Below are 27099 nucleotides of genomic sequence, written 5' to 3' on the forward strand. Positions count from 1 at the left end.
ATCTGGGCTGTTCGTGCTAGCTGAGGTACTCTGGACAATCGAAATAGCATCTGGAACCATGCCAATTTTTCAATGGATGCGGAGAATCAAAATCTATCGCGCATGTAATTTGGCCCCAGCCGATCTTGATCAGCCAGTTTTACATACTCAATTACACCCACCAGAACATCATGGGGGGATTTTCCAGCTTGAATGGTAGAGACAAGTTCTACTTCTTATACTTCCTTATCCACATTCCCATTACTGTGTTGATCGACTCCAATATCGTCGTGCCTCGAGAATACCAATGGGAAATTTCCACGCAGATCTTGGACTTCCACGTCGAAACCAACAAAGACGTGTTGTTCATGGGCCCTAGGCCCATCTGGTTCCAGGTGTTTGGAGCCGTGGAGTTGTTGTTCCAGTTGCCGTTGTTTGTGTATTGTATCATCCACATGTACGCTGGCACCAAACGCCATTACGCGTGGATGTCGCTCTACGGGTTCAATGCCTCGTTCACCACCTTGGTGTGCTTGTTCCACGTGTACTTTGCCAGTGACGAGTATGGGTTGACCTTGGGAGAGAAGGGGAAGTTGGTGGGTATTTATGTGCCCTACTTGTTGATTCCGTTGGGGATCATGGTGGACTACGTGGGCCGTATCGGACAGGAGCTCACCAAGCACAAGAGGGAATAGATATTTAATAATACTACGACGAGACCAATTCGGAGGCTGTAAGATTTGTGAGTTGATACTCCTTGGCATAGTTACAAAGTCCCGTGTTCTACTTTGTGACGGAAGGGTCGGAATCTTGATACCTCCTCGCCGTTGCGTGTGGTCATGGTAGATTATTTGTGTTCCAATAATCCATGGAAATGTGGGGAGTCTTCGTAGTTCTCCATTTCGAGTGCTAATAGTGTCAATGGCAGTTTACGGACTCTAAGCCTATCCCTCCACTGCGAGTGGTGTCAGAATAATAGTTAAAGAACTCCAACACTCCGTGGAAGTTTTTTTAGAAGACTCGTAACATCCATATTCTCTATTGCTCATGCTTTCATGGTGGTTTGCAGGAGACTTGTTGATATCACTCCAATTCCGGGAATTACTGAAGACTTCGCAAATAACCTCCGAATATTCCACCTGGATTACAGCAGTGTTAATCACCTGAGGTTACTCTTGTTCTATGCTCCATGGCGACTCACGAGTACAGCCATAGCACTTTAGTGTATATTGTCAGAATACTTATTGGTACTTGGCCAACAATTCATCGGCGAAGGCAATGTATTGCTTCTCGGCGTCTTCTTGGGAGGTGCCCTCGAGCTCCTTCCAGGCTTGCCACTTGTACTTGCCCTTGAGGTTGAAGACACCTGGCTGGGCGGTGGTGTTGTCACCGGTGGTGGCTTGCTTGAACAAACCGTACAACTTCAACAATTCGTCGTCGGATGGACGTTGGGTCAAGTTCTTGACGGCATCAGCCTGCGGGGTTAGTATTTCGCCAGTAACAGTGGGCATAGACCCCTCGTGGGCGCAATTGCACGGAGGCCGTCCATTGAGCCGTACGTACCTTTTCGTTGAATTCAGTGGAAACCATGGTAGTAAGTGTGGTGGATTGAACGGAAGCTGTTTGCTGTCTGATTTGTAGTGCTCAACAATTGCGGCAGACACGCCAACAAAAACTACAATGTGGCGGGGTCCTGGCTGCGGTGGTGGTAGGATCGAGAGAGGAGGAGGTCAAGCACAAGAGTGGTGGTACGGAGGTCAAGATGGCTGCTACACCGGCTGCTAGCTGGCTGGTGCTCCCGACCCGGATAGGCGTGGTTCCCAGATGCCTGATTAGGCAGTCAAGGGTGGGCCGGAGTGGGTCGGTGGAGGATCCGTGCCGGCGAAGCCAGGACCCGTTTACGTAAGCGGTATCTACGATGGCTTAGGCCTCCAATACGGGGCGTGCCAGCCGCATTCCGACCCGCAAGCTATCGTATGTGTCGTAAGTGCTATCACGTAAGCGGCATCCTCGACGGCTGTGCACTCCTGGAAGTGGCGATTAAACTATTGAGTGATGCTTGCAACGGCAATCAAGCGGCCGTGGGCGGCGTTACCCCAGACGGCAATCGCAGTGGCAATCATTTGTCACTCGCGTGGGTTAGCGATGGGCCAGATAAGTTGGATCGCCGGTGCACATCTGCACCAAAGCAGGTACGGGATCTGCTGCCTGGCCTGGCCTAGCTCAGGGTGGGTGCGATGAGTCAGGTCGGATGGGCCAGCCACTGAGGCAGTCCCCTGTGGCAGTTCCCCCAGGCAGTCCTCTGAGCCAGGGTCTATGAGTCAGCACTACCTCCTTGTACCAGGACCCTATTACATAAGCGGAAGGAACTAAGCGCACATCCGTGCTATGCCCGTATCGTGGAGCGTCACCGCAATTACTAATACTGTGCGCGATGCATGGTTAGGGGACGCGGTGCCAGTTTTAGCATCTTTTGTGGCGGAGATAAAGGAAGAATGACAAATGTTTTGTTCCGCACCCGGCCGTGGTGGCGGCAGGGTTACCCATGCAGCCAAAACACCCTGGCAGGCCTGGTTATATATATTGCAGGACAGCCGCTGTTGTAGCCGCCCACAACCAAATGTCCACCATGGAAACCGTCAACTCCTGGACCGTCAAGTACGACCCCCTGTTGAACCAGCACTACTACTATAACGAGAGCGAAGACATCGTGTCGTTCGACTCGCCCTGTGAGGTCAAGCGCCTGACCCCCAAACCCCAGTCCCCCAAGCATAAGTTGATGCTGCTCTTGAAAAGAACCAGCAGCTGCTCCAAATGCAAGAAGTCGAGGTCCAACGTGATGGCTCGGCTCGGGTCGGCGTTCGTGCCTGCCAAGTCGGACCCTCAGGAAAACCCGCTCCCTTCGTTGTCGTCCTCGGTGTCCAACTCCACCACCGACTCGGCCGAGCCTGCGGAAAATTTGCATCATTTCCACACCAACCAGACGTTGGGAGGTTTGGATGATGAGTTCTTGATCAACAACGTCCACGACTTCCGCAACTTTGCAGGCACTTCATTCAAGCCCGAATACGAGTCGGCTGCCGACTCCTACAGCATCGACTCGATGTCGTCAGAAGAAGAGTCCATCACCTCATTCAGCGAGGACAACTACGCGTACGTGCGCAACCTAGACCACAAAAACAGCAACAGCTACTCCTACAACGACTACCACTACTACTACGACGACCAGCCAGACTTGGACAAGTCGATGTCCGACATGGAGTCGGAAAGGAGGGAACTCCGCATGCAGATCATGAAAGAGTTGGATTACTAGCCGGCCGTTGCACATTATGACTATTTATTGGGTTCACTTCTTGTTTATACTTACATGCTAATATATTTGGGCTAACTAACTATATCGTAGAGACCAAGTTCAAGAAAAACTTTTATTGGGTACCTTTCTTGTTCTATCGTAGAGACTAAGCTCAAGAACGACTATTATTGGGCTCACTTCTATAATTGTATGCTAATATATTTGGACTAACTAACTATCGTAGATACTAAAGCTCAAGGTTGATATCAATATCAATGGTCTTGATTAACTTGTCCATCTCTCCCAAGAGTCTGTAGGTCGAGGTGGCGATCTTTTCTTCCTGCTTCGACTTTTCTGCCAACTTTTCTTGGAGATTCAACCGGGCATCGTTCAACGCCTTCTCGTTTTCTTCGGCAGTGAGCCCTTGGTAAAACATTCTCGTGACAGTTTTCAATCTCGAGAACGGATCACCTCCATCAAATTGAACTACTGCATTCTTGGTCTTGATCTCTGCCTTTCTAATATTCGTGGAGTTGAGCTTACGGTTTCTTTCATTCACCTTGGACATGGTGTTCAACGATTCAGATGTGTTGCTCGATTTCGCACGACTAGCCATGGCATCTTCAATAGCCTTCAACTTTTCAATTATAGCTGTACTCTTTTGAGCATCACCTTGTTGTCTGGCTATTTTCAATTCATCCAATAATTTGGATTTTCTGAAAACAGCATCCACTCCGGTCAAAGCTCCATCACTCTTCTTGGTATCAAGCAACTTACGCTTCTTCTCAAGCATTTCGTTGACATCCTTATCACTGACACCTTTATTGAGGTAGTATTGGATTTGGTTGTACTTTTCGGTGGCCTCATCTTGGTATTCAATACTTTCACCAGTCTTGTCTAACTCATGTTCATAAGTCTTGAACTCATCTGGTGTGATTGGGGAATCCGAGAAAATACTGATTGGAAACTCCTTTGTTTGCTTCCTGTTTTGACTCACTTTCAAAAACAAGTCCGATTTGGCATTGTTCAATCTGTACGCCTTCTCCGGGATTGAACGAACATCGACTATCTTGACCATTCTGTACATTGGTTTTCTCGTTCTTTTGTCCATTCCCAAATTTATACGAGCAAAGCAATCTATCACCAAATCACTGAAAAAGGCATAGAAACAGTATTTGCTCAATAAACTTCTTCCCACTCTGATCTTATTTATGTCATCTAAGTTGCTACGAACATTAGATCTCTTGGACTTGGACTTACTAGCGCCACCCCAGGTGACAACTCCGTCTTCATAATCATCTTCCTCTTCGTCGTCTCTCAAATCATCATCGTCTTCCTCCTCTTCCTCATCATCTTCATAATCGTCGTAGTTCTTTCTGGATTTCTGCTCTCTCTGCTTTCTTAATTCACTCAATTTATCAAGCTTAGACGTCTTGACATTACTATCCTTATTACGGTTCGACGATCTAGTAGCTTTAGCAGTACCTCCGCTCTGTTGCTTTTGTAGTTTCTTCTGTTGTTTCATTCTTTGTTGCAAGTATTTCTTTTCGTTGAAACGTTCCATTTCTTGGGTTCTTTCAAACAAGATTTGTTCTCTTTGGATTTCGTCCATTGACTCCAACTTGTCTCTGTCGTCCTCATCCTTGTACTTTCCTTCCAAGGGATATGGATTAACCAATTCGTCATCTTCTTCGTCCTCCTCATCATCATCAAATTCTAAATCTGATGTATCGATCCTTCTCTTCTTGCTTGATAGCGCTTCATCATCATCATCGTCGTCCTCGACAGCACCATCATCCTTCTCCTCACTTCTTGACCTCTTGCTCAAGGTTGGTTCATAGCCGTCAGATTCTTCTCCAGAGTCTCCAGCACCGCCGGCCAAGGCCAACAAATCGTCATCTAAATCGGACATCGTGGGTAATTAGTTTAATTCACTGTAGATTGTTATTGTAGACTAGTGACTTTTCATTTGATGTTGGATGAATGTCGCGCACTGTCGCAAGATGTCGCCAAGATCCATGTCGCGACTAAATCAAGGCAAGTTTAAGACATGGTGAAGTATGGGGCTGGGAATGGTAGCACATAACAAGTCGCTCGTCGGAGGTGTAGTGTCCACTTGTGATCGAATTGTTTCAAATGTTGTGTTCGACCCTTAGTGTTTAATGGTATTGTAATTTGTTTTCAACCAGTACTTACAGATGGCAAAAAATTGTGCTCTATAGACAGAGCACCTACAAAAGTCTTGATGCTTGATGAATTGGTATATATTCCAATTCTTGCAAATGCCAGTGCTCTGTTAGAGCCCAAATCCTTGTGTGGCACGAGCTACCATTTTCGCAGCTAGATGCCTCTGTTCTCTAATATTCTTGGTCGAGCTGTAATTATCAGACCTAACTATGTCCAATGAAAACCCGCATAGAACGCGGTAGACGGCGAAACCCACAGTCAAGTGAATAACTGCTAATCGTCGAACTTGACTGGCAAGGAACAGTGTATTTGTCAACACATATTTGGGGGAGGTTGTTAGTTCCGTTCACGTGAATGGACATCTGTAAACTAATACACAAGAATGATCCATCGGTGTCTCCGGTGTCACCGACCAGAGTCGAACCGGAGCTGACGAAGAGAGTCCGTAACGATGATGAAGGAGGGAACAAAAGGGCACGTTTGGAAAATAATGTGGGGCAAGAAGATACACCAAAGCTTTCCAGAGGAACCAACGAACCCAAGCGGCCGGTGCATGGAGACGCTGTTGCAATAAGCGAGAACTCCGAGTCGCCCAACTCGTCGGAGTACAATTCAGATTTTTCAGCCACAAACAGCAGAAGGTCGACGGTTACCTCTGTACCTTCGGATGATGAGGTAGATACAGCAAGCATCAACTCTTGTGAAAGTCTTTTGGCACTCATAGCAAACTTGAAGTCCAAACCAGTACAGCTCGAAGGCATACAATTCATAGACGAGCTGTTACAAACCACAGACAGACAGTTATTGTTGGCCAGATTGCATCAGAAATACGTGGAGCCTTTACTTGATTTAACTGGATATAAATGGATAAGGAAGGAGTTGCCTAGCAAAGGGAAAGGCGTCAAGATCTTTTCGATTAAGTACACTTGTTCTCAGCAATCAAATTGTCCAAATAACCCACCAAATACAGTCGATAGGACCCGAAAGTTCAGCAATCCACTCAAACAGTATGACTGTAACTCGATGTATTCCATCAAGTATATCTGGTCAAGTCTGACTGTGGTAATTACATATAAGCATTCTCCACACTCACCATACAAAAGGCTTCCAGAAAAATTGAAGCCATATATCCTAGACAGACTACAGATGAAAGCAGTTGACTTGTACAATGAAATACTTCAAAATGAAGAGTTCAGTGACATCAAGCACTTGATTTTCTTCAGCAAGGTTCAAAGCTTCTGGTCCAAGCAACGCATTATTCAGAAAGAAAAGTCCACCAAAGAGGCTTTCGAGAGATTTTTTAAGGACTAACAGTAACTATTACCAATATGTCGTGTATATAGTAACGAATGACGATCAAGATACTTTGGATAGTTAGCCAAGTAATTGTTGCAAAATGGGATACATATTGTCACGTGACATGCATCAGTAGTGCACACAGTGGTTCGCACAACCCAGATTCCGAAAAGGGTTAGGGTTAGGGCTGGCTGAAAATTCACGTGACCAAGTATTACAATTTAGAACTACACACTGTGAGCTTCTTATTGGACTTTATGACACCAACACACCATGCTGGTGTGGCATACCAATTGAATTTTCACAGCTGAACGGATTGTATAATTATATGTATTAAAACATGAAACGTGAACTTAATAAACAAACGAACCAAGGAAACCATCGGCGGCCAAAAGGACACCTTTCTCCGCTATTTCGATAATCCAAGCCCTAATAAGTATGTCATGTAGATCAACATTGGTGAGTCTTTTAGAATACAGGTTATCATATGGTAGTGAGAATGATGATCTGAATTTGGGGTTGTTTAACGCAATCTTCTGGCTTCACGTTCAGATTCCATCAAGCACAAGATGTCGTTTTCTCTGACTGGGCCCTTGACGTTTCTGACGATAGTTCTGGAGGCATCTTCCAAGAATTCAACTCTGACTTGGGTGACACCACCTCTGGAACCGGTTCTACCCAAGACCTTGATGACTTTAGCTAAAGTGACTGGAGTTTTAGTATCCTAAAGATGTTAGTTCATGTCCTAGCTCAACAGTATAAGATGGTGGGGTGTGATTCAACATACCATTTTGTATAGTTATATGAAGTATAATCTAAGAAGAAAGAATTTCTAAAACGCTTGTGGTATAGGGCGAAAAAAAAATTAAAAATTTTCGCTACTAGTCTCAAACTGTAAACTTGCAAGCAAACAGCAACTTTTCCCAGTATACCCGCACACGACTTTTGGGCAACATATTCAACATGTAAACATTAGATAACCTGCATGGTTGCTAAGATCGGTATCCACACTATATGGCGGTTTTGTGTGCAATCCATATTTGCAGCAATAGGAAGACGTGCTACTAATAAGAGTGGTCAAAAGGTTCAGAAGTTGACTACTGCTGTTGTGAGACTTGAATTTGATTTTGTTAAAAGTATGTGACGGGCTATTGTACATTTCAGGGTGAAAAAAAAAAACCAAGTAGAACCTACCACTTTATTGAGTTTGTTGGTGTTATGATAACTCTCAATGATAAAATTGAAACCGAAATTGGAACCTTGAAATCCAGTTCTATTGGCAAAAATTAAAGCAAATGTTTGAGCTCATAAAATTGTGGATCATAAATGACCCAAAGAGTATGGATCACGTCATCTTGTAAGAAATAAATATTACAGATGAGCACCATAATCATCATTACAAAAATTGTCCTGTAAACCAAAATCGACAGCTGCAGCGAGTAGATATTGAGTACGATGTAAATAATTTAATATTTCAATTTTAATGTAATAAAGTTCTATTCTAAATACCTCCCATAAATAAGTAGACCAAGCAATCAGATCATACTGGGGCCTGAAAATGCAATTTTATTGAATCTCGGAGCGAAAATGCTTAGTTCTTTCCGGATGCAACGGCAGCAGCCTTCGCTCTCTTTGCCAAAGTCGAATTGAAGAGTCTGATTACAAATGGCAACGCAACCGATAAACAGACTACCCAGGCAACGAGAATTCCGAAATTTCTTCCCAACTGGCCCTTGTAGGTATTGAAAAAGACCACTTTGGAAGCTTCGTAAGAGTTGTGAATTGGCAATGCATAACCATACCTGAAAAACTGTGGACACAATGCTAAAGGACTGAAGGTGGCGGAAATATTTATGATGACCCAGAACAATAACCAGAGTCCAAGCAAAGGTGGATAGACAAGAATAAGAAGCATAGCCGCGATTTCATTGGCCAAACCGACTGCCCACATGGTCAAGAACGCTAACATCCAGTAGACCAAGAAACCAGCCTTTCCAAAAGTCACTGTGAAATCAATTTGCATCACCAAGTTGACCAAAGAAAAGAACAAGCTTAGGAAGAAGAAAGATGTAACCGAAGCACCCAAACGGTAAATATAATAGTGTGCTGGTTTCAACTTGAAACTAGCAACTTCCTTGTGGATATCAGCAAAGAAACTAACCTGGAAGAAGGTGACAATGATCATATAAATCAACCCGACTTGAGCTGGTGCCGTGAGAGTGTCATCAGTCAACGGAATTCTATCGAAGAAATTGATGACCATGGGAGTGTTGATCACCTGTATTGATTGACGAGAAATTTCGCCTTGTATCAAGTCTGTGACCTGAGTGCTCACATTTCCAGAAACTGCCAACCATTGGTCTGCAATAGCCTGAAGGCCAGGGACCACGTAGAGTTGTATACCATTAATATCACGTCCAGTCTCGTAGATGCTCACGATCGACAGATTAGCCACATCATAATTGGTGTCCCCGTTAACGATTGCTTGGTGGTAGTTGTATGTAGCGTTAGGCTTGACGTAGAACGAAGCCCAGTACTGTTGTTGATGCACTTGTCTTTCTATTTCTTGTTCAACCGAGTTATTGTTGTGACGACGAGCAGTTTCACGGAACTCAGACCCGTAAATAACGTGCCAGTCACCCCAGAACTTAGACTCGTTCGATTGCAACACCTGGGCAAAGCTGTTACCGATCAATGGAGGCACGTCACCGACTTGTTGGTCGTCCTCGATCACCACCAACATCCGCAAGTTCTTGAGACGGCTCATTCTTTGGTACGACGAGCCCCAGTAAATGGAGAAAACACTCAAGATGAAACATCCGAAGAGGAGGTAGATCAAACCAAACTTCTTCAATACTGCGAGTCTTCTACCACCTAGTTTGGGGTTGAAGAACGAGTATTGCGACCGGACCCTTTCAAGGGTGGTGGACTTTCGCGAGAGCTGTTCTGGCTCGTCCTTGTCTTGACCAGTAGGCTCCACTTCTTGCTTGTCTTGTGGAGCAGGTTGGTATGTAGCAGCCTCCAAGTCTGAATTGTGCCCATTATCCTTGTAATCTCTGGTACCCTCACTGTTGGTACTAATAGATGCCGCAGCCATGGTAGTAGGTATTCTTGTTTAAATGTAGAGTACTTCTAGTCTGCAATTCAAACAAGTTCAATGTGGCCAGAGCGCCAGGTTATATATGATGGGACAAGAAAGGACCGATGTCTAAGCATTTGTAATATGAGGTCAGTAAGGGTATGTGCGCGGGTTTAAGGGCGGTTAAGCCCGTGTCATCACGCCGCACTACCTGACTTCCAGCAACTGCGAAGCGATGCGCACGGAACGCATCTAGGCCGAGAATGCTAGACGTACCACTACAGGGTAGCAGTGGGTGTGCTATGGAATGGATGCCGCCAAATATCACCGGATGTGTCCACGGGGTAGTTCCGAGCTTTTGGCCTCAAAGACCTCGCTCAATGACCTCCGGCCATCACTGTCAACATGCCAGTAGATATGCAGTACTTGTGCATACGGGCGGCGATACGCATGCGTCTGGACCCGAAACGGCATTAACGCAGAAAAGGTGGAGACGAACCAGATGCAATTGGGGAAACAAGGAACCAATAGCCGCCTTACAAAGGCTTAGTCAGTGGCAGGTTTATGAAAAGGAGTCGCGAGAGGCAGCGTCAGCTCCTGGCCGTGTGGGGGCCAAGTCCTCCAGTTCCAGCCCGGGTGGTGTTCCTGGTCCCTGGCCACGGACATTAGTAATGTTTCTTGAACAGCGTTTGGTGGCTTTCAAAATATAGGGTTCCCATGGATGGGTCGAATGACCGAGATACGTCGGCAACTTGCCAAATTCGTGTCCGCCGAATTAAAAGACAGCCCCAAACATGGGAACAGGACCCTGGCTCAGCGCCACAGAACAATAGCAGACAATAAATCCTTCACAACAATAGCAGTATAATCGCGACGTCAGAAATGCCAGTTCTAGGAACTCACGTTGGTGTAGGCATCAAAGGTTGTGTAACTCCTTCGTAGCTATTCTCGAATGTCAAATTGGACTCGAACCTGAACTTGAAAGTCACCTTAAATGACCAGAGCATGACCCGTGATTTGACAGAAACTAGTTCAGCTATCAAATTAGAATTCATACATGCCAGCCAACTCTCTGGCCGACTCATTGTCGTAGCAGTCCCCACATCCTCCGTGTCTTCACTTCACCTGTTTCAGAAACTTTATCTGAAATTTCGTATTTGCCTTCATTTCGTCCATCTCTCACTGTCTATAATAAAATCCCTCTTCTTACTCCCCCGCTGACAGCAATCTACCAAATAGCCTATCTGATCGACCTCGACTGCCGCTGGCGGAGCCGGCCTAGCTTCCGTTCCGTTATCAGTCAATGACTGCGAAACCTTCGGAACTAGCCTAGCCGTTTATTCCCGTGTTCCTGGTATCACGCCGCGCAGAGGCGAGAAGTTTGTTGCCACCTCCTGTCATCAAATAGCTATCGAGTGGCGGTGCCAGACACCAGTCGTCTCCTATTGTCATCAACTATAACTATCCCCAAAGTGCTTTGTTCTGACCACACGCACCATGTCCCACGCAACCCCAGAATCACCTGCCAGTCTGATCAATGAGTCGATTGCTGCTAAAACAGGCCCTGTGTATCGATGGAGAAATTCAGTCACCGATTATTTCCACCAAACATGGTCAAGCTTCTATTCAGATGAACAGGTAGAGAGCCGTTTGTTGTCGCTCCTTCCGTTCTATCCAGAATCTGACAGCACCAGAACCTCCCGCATAATCAACACCGATGTCAGCGACGGAAAGTTCATCCATGAGTTTTACATCGAAAACACCCAACCTCCCAACGAGCAGTCTCCCGAAACATTGGACATAGTACTTGTGCATGGTTACGCTGCATCCTTAGGGTTATTCATTGATAATTATGATACCCTCTCTTCCATTCCCGGGATCAGGATCCATGCCATCGACTTGCCGGGATTTGGTTTCTCATCCCGTTCAAAGTTCCCCACAGACTTGAAAACCAGCCAAGAGGATATATTGAAGGTTGAGGACTGGTTCATAGACGCCATCGAGGAGTGGAGGATAAAACGCAACATCAATAAATTCACTTTGATGGGACACTCTTTTGGAGGTTATTTGACCTCTGCATACACCCTCAAGTACAACAAACCCATCACTGATGACACAGGTGATAGTCACAACCTCATCGACAAGCTTGTGCTTATCAGTCCTTGTGGATTCGAAAGAAATAAGTATTCGCTTCTCAAGGATAGTAAAACGGCCGGCCTGGCTATTTCGAAACAGGATCGTGAGAAGCAAAACGAACTCACAGCTCCAGAAGCTTATGATGATAAGGATTTAAGCGAAGCATTGGCTAATCAGGAACAAATTGTCCACAACGAGGTTGAAATTGAAGTGTCACCTATGGAAATGAGGGTTGATAATGTGGTCCAAAAGAGAAGCGGGCGGATCATGCAATCATTATGGGACAAACACGTTTCCCCATTTTCCTTGATCCGTAATGGAGGTATATTGAAATCCAAATGGATATCTGGTTGGACAACTAGAAGATTTGGACATGTTTACCATAGAAATCCCGAGCACTTCCAAATTATTCATGATTACATCTATAGAGTTTTCAACGGAAAAGGGTCTGGTGAATTTGCCATCACCAGAGTTTATGCATTTGCTGCGCTCGCTAGATTACCATTGCTTGATAGATGCCCAGAAGAGTTTGTTAACATGAATTTACCAACACTATTGATGTACGGTGATAGCGATTGGATGGATGAGAAAGCAGGTTTGAGAATGCAAAAAGAAATCAATACTCTTTCTCAGAAAAAGTACAGCATTGATTTGTCTTCGTATTCACTCGTCCCTAATGCCGGTCATCATCTCTATCTTGACAACCCTCCAGTATTCTCGGAGGATGTTTTCAAGTTCATTGGAGCAAAGCAAAAATAGTTCAACTTACTTCTTTTTGGTTACTTGCAGTCCCTTCAACTCCTTTAAAATGTCACATAGTTCAGTTATCTTATTCTCTTGTCTTGTATAGTTCCTTTCTAACTCATTTAGTTTATTTATTATTTTCATGTTAATTAATTCAAATCCTTTCTTAATGAGGTTAATCCCATTTTCTAGTTCCTGACTTTCTGACGAAGCTACTTCAGAACTGTATGTGGTATCAGCTGTGATTTCTTGTGGTCGCGTGCAACTAATTTTCTCCATAAAGACGTCATATGTGTCATTTGAATCTGAGTTCTGTTCTGCTTCAGAAGTTTCGTCTAAAAATGGAATATCAATTCCTTCCGGTAGCGAACTTGCAATTTTCGACTGGGTGCTGGTGATTTTCGGAGGTTTCTTGTGTCTATATCGGTTAGCATTTAGAGGTGTGAAAGAAGGTTGCGAATCTTGTACCAAAGCTATCAGGGTCGAAATTTCTTTGTTAGATCCTATGGGCTCAATGAAGCTCGAGCCCTCGATTTCAGAAGAGAATAAATTTGATAAGTTCTCTTTAGAACAGTTTTTTGTCGAATGTATCCTAGGTTCAGTATCGCTCGTTTGATCCAATTTGATACGCTTGTAACAACTGGGCTCCGATTTTTGACCATCAAACATGTGTCGGTTTGGTAAATTTAGCTGAGAGTGAGGTAACAACCCACACTTTGTAACTAGTTCTATGCCTCTTTCATTTGAAGTCAAAAAATTTATTCTTTGACTATCGATTGTAGGAGGTATCTCAATCCAATATTTTGTCTGTGATATTTTTGTCTCTGGTTTGCCAATAAGCAAGGCGAAGATCTCTACAAACTGGGAGAATCTTGGTTGGCTCAATTCAAGCCATAATTTGAGGCGGTGGTGTTTTGAACTGTCAGCTAGATTAGTGAATGCAAATGAGTTCCAGTGGTTATTCTCTTTATGGAAATGAGTATCAAATTCAATTGTAACAGAGTTCGAGCTCTTATTTTGTGTGAGCGATACAAAAGTGGATAAGTTCACAATGGATGGAACCAAATCAGTTTTATCCTTTGGAGTTGACCAAATGACCATTGATTGTTGATCAATGAGCTGGACTAAATGAAATTGCAGTTTGGAGCTAGGGATTCCTTCTACTTCTGAAATGAGATAGGTGTGGTTGTAATTCTGGATATCGGAGATAATCAGCTCAGGGTCAGCAGCCAGATAAAATGGATTGTTGCAAGAAGAAAGCTTCTCGGTCTCTTGTTTGAATCCGATCTGCCTCATTAGATGGATAAATACATATGACTTGATTAGCGACTTTTTACTTGAGATTATTGATTCGTTTCTTTCTACGGCTCGCGAACTAAGTTGAATTTTGATACTTTTGGCATAAATTTCCAGATTCTGTGCAATATTACTCAAAATACAACAGCTGATCCAGCTAGTCGAATATTCACTAAGAGCACGAGAAACGAGTTGTGAAATCAAGGAGTCGTCCAAATTGAGAGGGCACAAGTTCTTTCTGTTAGTATTTATTGCACAATAAGATTGGGTTACTCACAATCAAGATACTCCAGTACTTTTGAAAATGTACAATCTGGCAGGTAAAGAGAAACACTACCAACTTAGAACTTCTTGGACTGCTGCACTGTAGGTCAGACTTTAGTAATACCATCAATGACTCAACCACCGTCTCGAGCCGCTTCGACAACACACCACCACACAGCAGCTGGTACACCAGAAGCGCTTGCCGGATTGTTTCAAAACGCTCATCGCTGTAAACCTCGAAGTCATCGACGAGTTCCAGCAAGAGTCCAACGATAGTCGTTTCCATTGTGTTGGTGTGGTTGGAGTAAGTTATAAGTTGGTTTTTGCAGCAAAGAGGAATACGACATTCATGGTGCGCAAGACATTTGTAATGTCAATTTGCGTGACAATCTGCTCCAGAATAGAGAGATATGGTCATGCCTAGATTGAAAACTATCCGGGCTTGGCCCACGCCAATACGGGCGTAGCCTTGTATGGTATTTGCATGACTCGAAGAGCCATGCCTGATCAGTGGAGGTGTTTTACTCACAGGTCACCTGACCCTTGACAAGACTACATGCAGTACCCATCGCCGCATCAATTTTTATTTTGGCGGACAGAGCCAACGTCTGCTTGAACTATCGAAAAACATCCTTCACAACACTAGATGTCTGTATCGGAAGCAGAATTAGTCGCTTTGTTCGACAAGGTCGGATTGGCCGAGAAAAAGACTAAGGAAATCGTCAAGAACAAGAAGGTATCCCAATCGTTGTACGAGATCTTGTCCAATGAATCACCCAAGGACCAACTGTTTGACGAAAAGAAGTTGGCACTCTTGCACCAGCTTGCCGTCGAGAGCAAAGGTGCTGAGATTCCACAACGTGAGCTCGTCACTGCTGCCATCTTGGACGGCAGATTGAAGACCAACTTGCAAATCACCGAAGGTGTCAAGTACGTCAAGGAGAACGAAGCAAACTCCACCAACGCTGGATTGAACGAAGCAGCAGGAGTTGGCATCGAATTGTCTGAAGCAGATGTCAAGGCCGAAATCTCCAAGTGGATGGCTGACAACAAGGAGGAAGTCGAGTCCAAGAGGTATTCGATGGTTCCTCGTGTGTTGGGTGAGGCCAAGAAATTGCCTTCTTTGAAATGGGCTGCCCCATCCTTGTTCAAGCCTATCATTGATGGTTTATTTTTGGAGACCTTGGGCCCAAAGGATGAACGTGACGTCGTCAAGAAGGAAAAGAAGAAGAAGGAACCTGCAGCCGACAAGAAGACTAAGGCTGCCCCAGAACCGGAAAGATCCATGTTCTCGGAGGGTTTCCTTGGTGAATTACACAAGGCAGGTGACCAGCCACAAATGTACCCCGAATTAATCAAGGGCCATTTGGAGTTCACTAAAGGAAAGGTTTTCACTCGTTTCCCTCCGGAACCAAACGGATTCTTGCATATTGGACATTCCAAGGCCATCATGGTCAACTTTGGTTACGCCAAGTACCACGGTGGTAACTGTTACTTGAGATTTGACGACACCAATCCTGAAGCCGAAGAAGAAGTTTACTTCAACTCCATCAAGGACATGGTGGATTGGTTGGGTTTCGAACCCTGGAAGATCACCTACTCTTCTGACTACTTTGATGAATTGTACGAGTTGGCAGAAAAGTTGATTGAAGTCGGCAAGGCCTATGTTTGTCACTGTACTCCGGAGCAAGTCAAGATCAACCGTGGGTTGAAGGCTGACGGTACCTTGGGTGGTGAAAGAAAGGGATGTGACGAACGTGAAGCTTCCGTTGAAGAAAACTTGAAGAAGTTCCGTATGATGAAGAACGGCGAATACGCAGTTGGAGAAGCTACTTTAAGAATGAAGCAAGACTTGACTTCGCCATCCCCTCAAATGTGGGACTTGGTGGCCTACCGTGTGTTAAACGCTCCTCATCACAGATCTGGCGATAAATGGAAGATTTACCCAACCTACGATTTTACCCACTGTTTGGTCGATTCTTTCGAAAACATCAGTCACTCGTTGTGTACCACCGAGTTCAGATTGTCCCGTGAATCCTACGAATGGTTGTGTGACGTATTGCATGTGTACAGACCAGCCCAACGTGAATACGGAAGATTAAACATTACCGGTACCGTCCTTTCCAAGAGAAAGATTGCCAAGTTGGTCAACGAAAAATACGTTCGTGGATGGAACGATCCTCGTTTGTACACTTTGGAGGCCATCAGACGTCGTGGTGTTCCACCAGGAGCCATCTTGTCGTTCATTAACACCTTGGGTGTCACCACTTCTACCACCAACATTCAAGTGGTCAGATTTGACAGTGCAGTCAGGGCTTTCTTGGACCAAACCACACCAAGATTGATGATGGTTTTGGACCCTCTCGAAATCGTGGTCGACAATGTTGCCGACGACTTCGAAGAATCAATCGAGATTCCATACAAGCCAGGTAAAGGAGGTGAAGTCTTCGGTTCCCGTACTATCAAGTTTGGCAAATACATATATATTGACCGCAGTGATTTCCGTGAAGAGTCCTCCAAGGAATACTTCAGATTGGCTCCAGGCCAACCTGTTGGTTTGATGAAGGTCCCATACAACGTCAGTTTCAAGTCGCTCGAGAAGGATGCCAACGGCAACATCGTTAGAGTGCATGTCAACTATGATAACACCGAGGCTAAGAAGCCTAAGACCTTCATCCAATGGGTGCCTAAGGTCGATGCCATCAAGGTCAAGCAAGTCAGAATCTACAACCAGTTGTTCCACAGCGAAAACCCTGCTGCCCACCCCGATGGATACTTGAAGGACGTGAATCCAAACTCCGAGGAAATCATCGAGGGTGCGTTGATCGAGCGTCCTTTCGAGGAAATCAAGGCCAAGTCTCCATTGAACATCGAAATTCCTGGCAGCGAGTTCAACATCAAGGAGCGCAAGGGTCTTGAGACAGTGAGATTCCAGGCGTTGAGAGTTGGTTACTTCTGTGTCGACGCTGACTCTACGGAGGACGAGTTGGTTTTGAACAGAATCGTCACTTTAAAGGAAGACTCTGCCAAAGATTAGTTAGCAACAATAAAGTAATGACATGAAAGGTGTAGGGATTCGAAGTGCACAGACAACCGTCTCTTCAACGATACTCTGAACAGAGAGGCAGAAGATTTGGTTGTAGTCTGTTTCTGATTCAAAAATCAACATCATAAAGGCTTTAAAATTGCCAGAGTTTTCAAGACCTGACATTGTTGGGCATTTGTGTTTCCTGATAGATCTGGGGAATAAGATGGCTGGAGAGAAAATTTCCTTCGAAGTATCTTGACTCTGCAACAAAGGGGATAGCCATAGGAACCACTACCAATTAAGGTGCAAATATCCACCCGTGATCGCAATGCTTGGGCGAAACACCTCTCATGTACCTGTCAGGTCCGGGAGAGGATATATTTTATATGTATGCATATTAGCTCACTAGCTAGCAAATCGCCAGCCCGAAATGTCTGACTATTCTTTGTTCATTCGTTTCTTTTCCGTATTAGACGGTTAGAAGAATCCGAGCCAGCTTTATCAATACTAACCGAGATTCTCGAGTGGTTAAGGACAATAATTGGATCTCTCTTGATGACTAGCTCAGTGATTCTCGCGAAGTATTTCAGGAGAATGCTTGATGTGAATTATTGATGCCCTCTCGGCACCAATTAACATTGGAGCGTCCTAGTATCCATCTCTGGCGCATTACACCAGCTCAGCGCTGACTCCGATCGCTATACATTCACTTTAATTGCTACAGTTATTCAAGGGTGCCCATCTCCGAAAACAGCTGTATTCGAGTCCAAGCACATATCCATTAGCTAATTGAACTGCATCAATAGTCCTGATTGTTCAGTAGCGCAGATCACTTAGTTTCGTTTTTGGCAAGATCGCGCTTCAAGTGATAGCATTTGTTGCCCTGAGCTTGGAGTACAGCATACTGCGACCTAATTTTAGCTTTGATCGGCCCGAGATGATTGATTTTGCGATTGCATTGGGAGTAAGGGTCACCACGATGAACATCACATAATACGTCTTCACCGTTTTTTGGGCCTAAAATAATTGATTTGATGGGCGAGAGATTTTGCTCGACGGCAATGAATTGCGCTCCACCATGTCATCCAGTTGTTGACAACCAAAGGGTTGACATTCGTATGTCATATTGAGACACCTTGCATGCTAATCTAGTGTGGAGGGTGGAGCAGTTTGTAGCAATTGAGCCATACACTTTTGGAGGTTGTAGCAGATGCTTTGGCTCAGCACAAGCTAGTCCTTCTTACTGTGCCACTCGTGCCATCACGTATTGTTTCTCAAATGTGACCCGAGTGGCACTGCCAGCATGCTCATTTCATGTGTCTACGTCTAGTGCTTCCATGGTGCAGATCGCTTGCATGAAAGTTCCTGACATAACTCCGTGCAAATCGTGGTACCATGCACAGTTATGAGACCGCTGGCAAACAGTGACGCCGATAATAGCACTGCACCACCACCACTACCACCACCACGACCACCACCACCACGACCACCACATTATTCACCACGACCCAATTCACAACACAGGTGCCACCCAAGACAGTGCCACCCCGAAAGCCAAGTTCCAACCCCGTCCACATGAGCCAATAGTCGTCTCGGGACCCTCCCATGTGATCTCCAGGCACCCACCCACGTTAGCGAAACCCTAGGCATAATATGACTAATCGCATGCATGTTGGCCAGACGATGCAGGTGTGGTCCCAGAATAGCCTTCCAAGAAAAAACTATTGTTTCGTAAATCGAAGTACAGTACGAAAAACTGAATGGTCGCTGCGAATGGCCAGACACGCTTCCCCCCAACCCCCCCAAATGTGCCCCAAGTCACCCCCCCCAAGTCACTCCCAGGCAATTGGAGACCAGCCCACACGTCAGCTAGAGCACACTCACCAGCCTCAGAAGCACATCCACGCTTACTGGGCCCAACGGCTACCAACGCACTCCAGCATACTCCGAGCCGGCACTGAAACGGCAACGATTTTCATCTGGTAGCGGCCATTGCTCGCAACCGTTTCGCGTGGTCACTGGGTTTTTTACAGCCGTTCGGTTGCCGATAATAGGCTACCACCAATTGGAGGGGGTACTTAAATGGGAGACTGCCCATGGTAGCCATTCCTCATCAATCATGGCCTTCACCACCCCCTCTCGTCTCGTTATCAGTCTCGTCCTCAGAGGCGCGCAATTGTTGTTTGCCATCCTCGTGTTGGGGATTGCTGCTGGAGGAATCGATAATGCAGGAGACTTTGTCGAAGACCCCTTTGCCTTGAGTGTGGCCACTGCCGTGCTCTCCATCTTGTACCTCGTGCCCATGTTGATCCCCAAGGTGTTGGCGGTGATCCCGTTGGGAGTCACCCTCTTCTTCGAGTTCGTGCTCTTCGTGCTCTGGTTGGCGTCGTTTGGCCGCACCACAGACATCTTTGCCAGGATGACCTGTGTGGATACAACCTTTGTCTACCTTGATTACAATGTGTCGTGGTGCAGACTCGGTAAGGCCAACATTGTCTTCACGTTGTTTGAGTTTCTCTTGTTCCTTGCCACCATTGTCTTGATGGTGGTGTTCACAGCCGTGCCCACCAAGGGCGCAGATATTGGCCAACGCGGTACCACCCTCCGGGGAGGCATCTTCCCTGCTTCCCCCAGCACCCACCCAGATGCCATTGGTGACGTGCCTGTGGCTGCCGCTAACGAGGGCGACATCCACACCGCCCACTCCGACATTGCTGACAAGGAGACTGCTCTCGGCTCCGACAAGGAGGCTGTCCACCCAGACCCCACCTTCACTGGCGACGAAGTACACCTCGATTCCACAAACGTGGGTGCCCCCCACTCGGATGCTGACGCTCAGTTCCACGACCCTGCTGGGGTCGACACCAGACCTGTCGGTCAAGGACCCTCTGCCCACTAAGCCGAGACGTTTGATCGCCAGGGTCTAGGTGCGTAATGTTGCTCGTGACCACACGGCGTGACCGCACGGCGTGATCCACTGGCCATGTGCTCCTGTTCCCCTCATGGAAAACAGTGGCTGCTATGTATTTCGAAGTCTGGGCGTGGTACTGTGTGCCCCGCCTAATATCTATTAATTAAGCTCTTATTAATGACTTGTTGTTGCTATCTTTTGACTGTAGAAAATACGTGACCTGCGAGAAACAAGACCAGTTGGCACTGGTATCGAAGCTACTGGTACATTTCAGCCAGCCATTCTTGCACATAGTCTAAATGAGAGAGGGGCTAGTGCTCGTAAATTATGCTGTTGTGGTGAATTTATCATCAACTGCCTGCTGAGAGTACTCTAGAAGTGAGTAACATCCACCAACAGACCGTAGACCGCCGGTACATCGTAGCATCCTGCGGCGAGACTGCTAAACATCCGTACTACTCTGGCTAGACAAATATTTGGGGTTGTTCTTTGAAGTAATCGTAACATGCATTGTAATTAGTTGTTCAAATCTGCAAATGGTTATCTCATGATTGTCATTATTTGGCTTCCTCTCTCGGAAGAGGAGACCCGGAGGGGATTAATTACCAGTTACATCACTGAAGCTCAGATCTCGTAGATTATGCTCGTTGTGGGGGCGCCGGAGATTTTACCTAATTGAGAGGATCTGGAGCCAAGCCCACTCCAACTGCCCAGGTAGACTAAACCACGTGATACGAATGCCGAATTGAGAGGATCTGGGATCGCTAGCGGAACCCATGGGAGCGAAGTGCCACGTGAACTGTATCACATGATCTATCCTCTAGGCAACACTACTCTCTAACTCCCTCCTGTCCCACCTCCATCCTCTTTCTGATGGGTTAATGGACGAGATAGTCGAACTAACTGGTCTTTAGTTGTAGAGGCAATACAACGACGAAAGAAGCCATTCAGCACTAAAATTCGTCCATCATCTCCTTTCTATTCATAGTAGGCAGTACGTCACCATCTCAAGCGGGGAGGAGCGTGTTCCAGCTTGACTGAGGCGATCTTGCTTGCAACTCTGCGCATCCATGTGATATGCCAGGTGGGTGAGGGGCCGAGGATGAGTAGCGACCACCGGCATCGTAGGAACCCAGTTTGGCATGAACCAGTTAGCGGAGCTGCCCATTTGGCGTGACCCAGTTTGACATGAACCAGTTCGGTAATCTATCGTATTGAACCACTTGCGCCTATGGAAGTGACGTATTTTGCACCGGTGCCCCAGAATCTGGGGAAAGAAGCTTTCGCTTGCGGCCGTCAGACGCATTTCAGGTGGAAGCAACACGCGTCCGCAGGATGGGGTGCGCGATGTGGGGCATGCGCGGGGCACAGGTCTGAGATTCGTACGCGTCATATCTCGCATCCCTGCCACGGGTTTGTGTGCGCAAAGTGAAAAATTTGCGTTGGCTTCTAACCACCGCATCGGTGGTGCCCATGGGGCGTCTCAGCACCGAGTGGTTGTGGGGAAGCGAACGGGGCTTACCTACGGGATGTGTGGGATGATGTTGACGTGGGTGTGGGGCCAGGATTCCGCTCATGGGGCTTGGTGCCAGGGCATTCCCCAAAGCAAGCGAAATGTTTCACCTGTTGCCCAAAATGAACATTCGACCGAGAACTGATGTTGTCGAAGGGTCGACGCGACCTAATGCACGGCGCCCAAAACGGAAATTCACACTGTAATTAGGTTTGCGAGAAATGTTGGGCCATTCCAGCCCGTTGTCAGAGCCTAGAGAGTCGGACCCTGGCCTAGACAACAGATGGTTCCCACACCAACAGTGCCTATTGTCGATACCGGGCCCGTTGGGAGCCTGCCCCGGTCTCCAGGCGCCCTCTGCACCGCCAGGGGTGGGCGGCGCAGTCCGAATGTTCGTCCTGCACATGGACCGGAGGGACAGACATCACCCACCAGGGCCTGCGCGGGGCCATATGGGGGTAAATTCGTGGTAATTTTTCAGACAGGGCGATAATTATCGGCGGTAGAACATCAACCACGAGTAGCAATGATTGGCGATGACAGAGGGCCAGACCCCGGCAGGGCCATCACCGCCACTAATAGGGATGCTAGGGTGGCGTGTCTCCGATCCATCCCCTGATAAGCTGATCCCAGACACGGCCAGGGCACGCTGGGCGCCTCCAACGGGGGTGGCTATTGCCCCATCTGCGCTCCATCAGGTGAGTTCGGGAAATGCCCCAGGCGCGCACGGGGCTCGCAACGCCGGCTCTATGCTTATCTGGCCAGTATTTTCTACGCACGTAAATGGCTTGCACGGTGGAATAGGTGGCCAGGATCCGCCACCCGTGGCAGTGATCTGGCCGGCGATTGGCAGATCACACCCCATGGCATGGCCGATCAGTGCTGCCCTTCCCTCTGGAACCCAACACCACTTCCAAAACAGTCCGCCTCCGTCAGGTACCGCCCCCAAACCCCGTCCCCGCTGGCGCCGGCCGCTGCCTGCGGAATCTGACTACGGGGGTCTTTGTGTCACATCTCCCTGTTTGTTCTGTTGAATGCTGGGCAGATTGTTCTTTGCGTGCCGTCTTCGGAGTACGCTCGCGCCGGAGTGCGCAGTGTTGGGCTATGGCCTACACCTCATACAGCACAGCAACTACAGCCAGACACCGTAGCAAGCGTCACAGTAAGCACCCCGGAATACCCCATGTCTGGCACGTAGTGCCAGTGCCAGGCTCACGTCAGATCATCGTGTGCCGCATTCGCTGTGTGTGGGACTGTCTGCGCTGTCACTGGCCGCACCACACCTCCGCCTCGGAGTGGCCGGAAACACCACCAGACGGCCGCTGTTGAGCCGCCATCTGGGCTCTCAACAGGTGTGCATTTCGGGGTCCAACGCTCCAGCCGCTCTTATCATCCCTTGGAGTTCCCACCACTGACCAGATCACTCACCTACTGACACTAAATGATGGGACCAGCACACCTGGCCACCACCAGCCCACTGTCTGACATCCCCCGACTGTCTGACACCCTGACACCACGACACCACCACCACTGGTCACATCAGCCCTGCCCCACTCCAGACACCACACCCACAGTGTCCCAAAATCTAGCGCCCCAAACGCTACTAACTGACGCACCTACCCCTACAGAAAAATATTGCATCCCCCCCTATTGTTATTTTTTTCTTGTATCTTTTCACCATATATATAAGTACCCGCCTCCCATACCTGAGCGGCCTCGCATCACCAACACGAACTAGCATTCGGAAACGACGTCTACTTATCAGGTAGGCACTGGACTCACACTAAGGGCATTCCGCTGGATTGAAGGACACACTTCCCAGCTGCAATCCGCGCACACTACCCGCCAGCAACCATCACCATGTCCACCATCACCCAGGCCCACCCGCCACTCACCAGAAAGAACCTCGAGGTGTCGTCACACCAGCCATCCGCCATACCGCCACATACCCCACCATTTGCAAACCCCATCAACAAGAAGTTGTACAACTCGTCGTTGTTGGCCCAGTTTGCCATCTCGTCCACCGACTCCCTCGACACCACCAGCTCCACGTCCACCATCAAGCTCAACTCCACCGCGTCCTCGCCCTCGTTGCCCCACTTTTTCCAGGCGGTAGACCCTGTGGACGTTCCCGAGCCCCTCGCGGTGCCTCCGCCCTTGCTTCGCAAGAAGTCGGGTGAGTTGGTCAAGAGCTCGCTCAAAATCTCCTCGCTTCTCCAGAAGTCCATGTCCACATCTAACCTCCCCTCCAGCAAGTCGGTACGCTTCGCCAGCAGATTGGCCAACATCAAGCACTTTGATGGCTTAGATAGCCCCAGTGCCGTGTCGTCTGCCCAGACCACTCCTTTACACTCGCCTCCTGCGCCTGATGGGTTCAGCGATGACGAAGAGGATGACGACGACGACGACTTTGATTTCGACTTCTCCAAAAAGAAACTGCCTATTAAGTTGGTCAGAAAGAAGAAATCGTCCCAGAAGTCTGACTACTTCCAATGGAATTGGAACGGCGAGTTTTCTTCCCACAAGAACACTTCAGCTTCTGGTTTGGATGCTGATTTGACATCAGACACATCTTCCGATGATGAATTGAACTATTGGTACTCGGCTTCTGGTCCCAGCAACCCAAGTTCCAGCTCTGGTTCCGCCAAATCGAGAAAGTACAAGATCGAATCATCCAACGTGCAGACTCACCCTCAGCCCGGTGCACCCGTCATTCTTAACTCGGTTAAGTTACTAGACATCGACAATACCACCTACCTTTATGGATTAATCAATGTTCAGAATCTCGCATTCGAGAAGCATCTTTCCATTAAGTTGACTTTGAACAACTGGCAAACCAACTTGAACTTTTCTCATAAGATCATTTCTTACCTTAAATCTTTCCAACACTCCAACGTTGATCAATTTCAGTTCAAGATTCCTTTATCTGATTTAATCAGTCACAACAATCAATCCAACAGTAACGGTACTTTAAATTCTTTGATAGATATAAAAATGTGTATCAAATACACTGCAAACCATCAAACTTATTGGGACAACAACAATGGCAAGAATTATACTATTGTGTTAAAGGCAAGTGATAGTATCAGGACATACAATTACTCCAAATCTTCCAAGAAAGCTTCTTCATCGGAGGTGGACGACTCATTCCCTCAATACGACGAATTGGTCACCAAGTTGATCAACTTCCAGAATTCATCATCAGACGTGGGAACTTTCCGTGACTGTTCTAAATCTGACACCGACTCTTATGGAAGTGCAAAGAAGAATTTTGATGACGACTACGTTTTAGCAAAACCTATTGTTTCTCCAAAGAAGTCGGCTTACTCACGTTACAATCTGATGAGCGAAGAGTTGGATGACTTGTCAAAATCGGGCATTCATACCCCAGTGGTTCCTATTAAGTTCAGTGAGGCTAATGGCCCTCAAAGAGCTGTCAGACCACCATTGATGAAGCATTCATTTTCAGCCTCTGATGTCTTGGCTAGACCCACTCAAAAGTACTCAAAATCATACCGGTCGAAGCAACAACCACAATCACAACCACTTCCACAACCATCTATTCCTCAACCTGAAAAAAAGGAAACACTCAAGTTTGATTCTCTTTCTTATACTGACTTGTTGGCAAATTACTGTTTCTCTGGTGGAGTAAATGAAAGTAATGCCATCAAGCAACAAGTATCCTCTAGTGTCCCATCGAGTCCAAACGACCGTAATGTTGGACTTAAAAATGAAAATGTTTTTGGTTTAGCATTTGCATCATCATGTTCCCCCGCTTCTACATTCCATTCTTTTAGTGATTCAATCCATATCTAGATGGGTTCCTGCTATTATTTATTTCCAGTCGATCATTTTCGTGTTTTAATAACTTTTCATCTTACACTCCATCGTTTGGAATCATCGACATTTTAGTTCTTGCATTTAGTTTACTTTTTTGGTCATTTTGGTCATCCGCTAACTTATTTATATAAAACAAGGGTTCTTATATAGTCGCGCTAATATTACTTTCTTTAATTGTCTTGAGTGTAGAAGTCGGCGAAGGGAATATTTGACAAAACCTGTCAAACCAAGGGCCAATAGGCAATGCAGTGGTCGTAAAATTGATGAAATCTACTTCAATATGATGGTAGTGGAGTGCCAAGTAGGCGAGTACTTGTTCTCACATTTGATTAACTTCTTTAGGATACTCAATTTTCAACAGTTGAAATAAGCTAAATGGCAGCTAAAATCAACTCTATCTCCGTTGGTCAGATATTGAACAGTATTGAAGCAAGAAGCCAATAAAATAGCTGACCATATTCAGTCATAATATCAATAATCATTGCAGAATACCCATGGATCCTGCTACTAGCTTGGGTATTTAAATATAGGGATTAGGTTTTGCAGAGTCAAGAGGGTGGTGATATCTTAGTCAGTCAAATAGGGCTCTGCAGGATTTAGTATTGACCGATCAACCCCGATGCTGATTCCAAGACTTAACGCGATTAGTTAATCAGCCAACCAGGGTCTAGATTCCCAAAACGAGTTATCGTTAATTATATCCACATGGTATTCACCGATGGTGGCTTTCTTTCTGGCCTTGTCAAGTCTTTGCTTCTGTCTTGAGGAAAGACCCGTCTCCTCGACTGGCTTGTAGTCCTGGAATTCACGCACAAATATGGTGCCCTTCTTGAACATTTCCGGCTCGTTATTATAATTAATACCAAATTCTTTGAACAATAATTCGTTCTTGTCAGCAGACACAGTTCCAGCAAGTCTATTTTCGGCATCCTTTGGAGATAAACCTCCACGCAACACCAATGTCCAGAATGTGGTGTTGTATAGGTTATTAATGTGACAGTCCACCTGTCTCCAACTGAAGTAGTCTCGCACGATTTGAAAGTTTGGATACACCACCACTCTTGCGTCGAACATGGGCATTCGTGCTACTTCCAACGGCTTTTCAGGGAACGCCAAGTTCCAGTAGTACCCATAGTAGGCTGTCATGGCTGATGCAAACGTGGTGATTAGCTTCATTTCTCGTCTTTCGTACATCTCGCATCCTCGCCTGAGTAGAAACGAGTATTCGTCCGAATCACCGTAGGCCATCAAGACATCGGAGTAATGTTCAACTATCTCTCGTGCTGCCTGGTTCATCACCCGCAATGCCTTCTCATCGTTTGGTTTGTCGAAGGTGTAGTGCTGGCTGAACTTGTGGAATCCCTTCCCATCCACTCTGATCACGAGATGGGTATCGGGCAAGAGGTAGTTCTCCCGTTCAAATTGCTTGACGTACTCAAAACGCGACTTGGCCATGTGTGCTGAGATTGGAGCGTTGTGGAATGGTGCTGTTATTGCTGGGAATTGGCAATTATCCACTGGGATGATTTAGGTC

General features: G+C 46.6%; 13 protein-coding genes across 13 annotated transcripts; 8 read left to right on the forward strand and 5 right to left on the reverse strand.

The window, feature by feature from the left end:
• Positions 1 to 170: 170 nt before the first annotated feature.
• CANTADRAFT_6254 (uncharacterized protein) lies at positions 171 to 674 on the forward strand (the record flags this gene model as incomplete). Its single annotated transcript, XM_020210855.1, has 1 exon — positions 171 to 674. One exon carries the CDS (start codon positions 171 to 173, stop codon positions 672 to 674), a length of 504 nt encoding a protein of 167 aa, XP_020064197.1.
• Positions 675 to 1220: 546 nt separating this feature from the next.
• On the reverse strand, positions 1221 to 1569 carry ACB1 (long-chain fatty acid transporter; the record flags this gene model as incomplete). Its single annotated transcript, XM_020210027.1, has 2 exons — positions 1221 to 1454; positions 1543 to 1569. 2 exons carry the CDS (start codon positions 1567 to 1569, stop codon positions 1221 to 1223), a joined length of 261 nt encoding a protein of 86 aa, XP_020064198.1.
• A 1039-nt stretch (positions 1570 to 2608) lies between these two features.
• On the forward strand, positions 2609 to 3292 carry CANTADRAFT_21847 (uncharacterized protein; the record flags this gene model as incomplete). Its single annotated transcript, XM_020206747.1, has 1 exon — positions 2609 to 3292. One exon carries the CDS (start codon positions 2609 to 2611, stop codon positions 3290 to 3292), a length of 684 nt encoding a protein of 227 aa, XP_020064199.1.
• Positions 3293 to 3518: 226 nt separating this feature from the next.
• Positions 3519 to 5183, reverse strand: RTF1 (Rtf1p; the record flags this gene model as incomplete). Its single annotated transcript, XM_020211669.1, has 1 exon — positions 3519 to 5183. The coding sequence occupies one exon, from the start codon at positions 5181 to 5183 to the stop codon at positions 3519 to 3521; it is 1665 nt and encodes a 554-aa protein (XP_020064200.1).
• Positions 5184 to 5702: 519 nt separating this feature from the next.
• CANTADRAFT_26141 (uncharacterized protein) lies at positions 5703 to 6819 on the forward strand. The gene has a single exon (XM_020207662.1). It carries the CDS (start codon positions 5813 to 5815, stop codon positions 6767 to 6769), a length of 957 nt encoding a protein of 318 aa, XP_020064201.1. The 5' UTR covers positions 5703 to 5812; the 3' UTR covers positions 6770 to 6819.
• A 458-nt stretch (positions 6820 to 7277) lies between these two features.
• On the reverse strand, positions 7278 to 9851 carry CANTADRAFT_6259 (uncharacterized protein; the record flags this gene model as incomplete). The annotated part of the gene is made up of 2 exons (XM_020210856.1): positions 7278 to 7478; positions 8367 to 9851. 2 exons carry the CDS (start codon positions 9849 to 9851, stop codon positions 7278 to 7280), a joined length of 1686 nt encoding a protein of 561 aa, XP_020064202.1.
• A 122-nt stretch (positions 9852 to 9973) lies between these two features.
• CANTADRAFT_245141 (uncharacterized protein) lies at positions 9974 to 10690 on the forward strand. The gene has a single exon (XM_020207143.1). The coding sequence runs from the start codon at positions 10097 to 10099 to the stop codon at positions 10541 to 10543; it is 447 nt and encodes a 148-aa protein (XP_020064203.1). The 5' UTR covers positions 9974 to 10096; the 3' UTR covers positions 10544 to 10690.
• Positions 10691 to 11330: 640 nt separating this feature from the next.
• On the forward strand, positions 11331 to 12728 carry CANTADRAFT_6260 (alpha/beta-hydrolase; the record flags this gene model as incomplete). Its single annotated transcript, XM_020210858.1, has 1 exon — positions 11331 to 12728. The coding sequence occupies one exon, from the start codon at positions 11331 to 11333 to the stop codon at positions 12726 to 12728; it is 1398 nt and encodes a 465-aa protein (XP_020064204.1).
• Positions 12729 to 12862: 134 nt separating this feature from the next.
• Positions 12863 to 14559, reverse strand: CANTADRAFT_21852 (uncharacterized protein; the record flags this gene model as incomplete). Its single annotated transcript, XM_020206748.1, has 3 exons — positions 12863 to 12901; positions 12930 to 14243; positions 14287 to 14559. The coding sequence occupies 3 exons, from the start codon at positions 14557 to 14559 to the stop codon at positions 12863 to 12865; spliced, it is 1626 nt and encodes a 541-aa protein (XP_020064205.1).
• A 360-nt stretch (positions 14560 to 14919) lies between these two features.
• GLN4 (glutamine--tRNA ligase) lies at positions 14920 to 17310 on the forward strand (the record flags this gene model as incomplete). Its single annotated transcript, XM_020210859.1, has 1 exon — positions 14920 to 17310. One exon carries the CDS (start codon positions 14920 to 14922, stop codon positions 17308 to 17310), a length of 2391 nt encoding a protein of 796 aa, XP_020064206.1.
• Positions 17311 to 19420: 2110 nt separating this feature from the next.
• Positions 19421 to 20200, forward strand: MRV2 (Mrv2p; the record flags this gene model as incomplete). The annotated part of the gene is made up of 1 exon (XM_020210860.1): positions 19421 to 20200. One exon carries the CDS (start codon positions 19421 to 19423, stop codon positions 20198 to 20200), a length of 780 nt encoding a protein of 259 aa, XP_020064207.1.
• A 3385-nt stretch (positions 20201 to 23585) lies between these two features.
• GAC1 (protein phosphatase regulator) lies at positions 23586 to 25541 on the forward strand (the record flags this gene model as incomplete). The annotated part of the gene is made up of 3 exons (XM_020211670.1): positions 23586 to 24267; positions 24292 to 24684; positions 24712 to 25541. 3 exons carry the CDS (start codon positions 23586 to 23588, stop codon positions 25539 to 25541), a joined length of 1905 nt encoding a protein of 634 aa, XP_020064208.1.
• Positions 25542 to 26213: 672 nt separating this feature from the next.
• THG1 (tRNA guanylyltransferase) lies at positions 26214 to 27020 on the reverse strand (the record flags this gene model as incomplete). Its single annotated transcript, XM_020209905.1, has 1 exon — positions 26214 to 27020. The coding sequence occupies one exon, from the start codon at positions 27018 to 27020 to the stop codon at positions 26214 to 26216; it is 807 nt and encodes a 268-aa protein (XP_020064209.1).
• Between the last annotated feature and the right edge of the window lie 79 nt (positions 27021 to 27099).

Source organism: Suhomyces tanzawaensis (assembly GCF_001661415.1).
Source record: "Suhomyces tanzawaensis NRRL Y-17324 unplaced genomic scaffold CANTAscaffold_4, whole genome shotgun sequence".
Lineage (NCBI taxonomy): Eukaryota > Fungi > Ascomycota > Pichiomycetes > Serinales > Debaryomycetaceae > Suhomyces > Suhomyces tanzawaensis.

Bases quoted from the DNA above. Each gene is read 5' to 3' on its own strand.
- CANTADRAFT_26141 (XM_020207662.1), top strand. From the start codon at position 5,813: ATGGACATCTGTAAACTAATACACAAGAATGATCCATCGGTGTCTCCG.
- CANTADRAFT_245141 (XM_020207143.1), top strand. From the start codon at position 10,097: ATGCTAGACGTACCACTACAGGGTAGCAGTGGGTGTGCTATGGAATGG.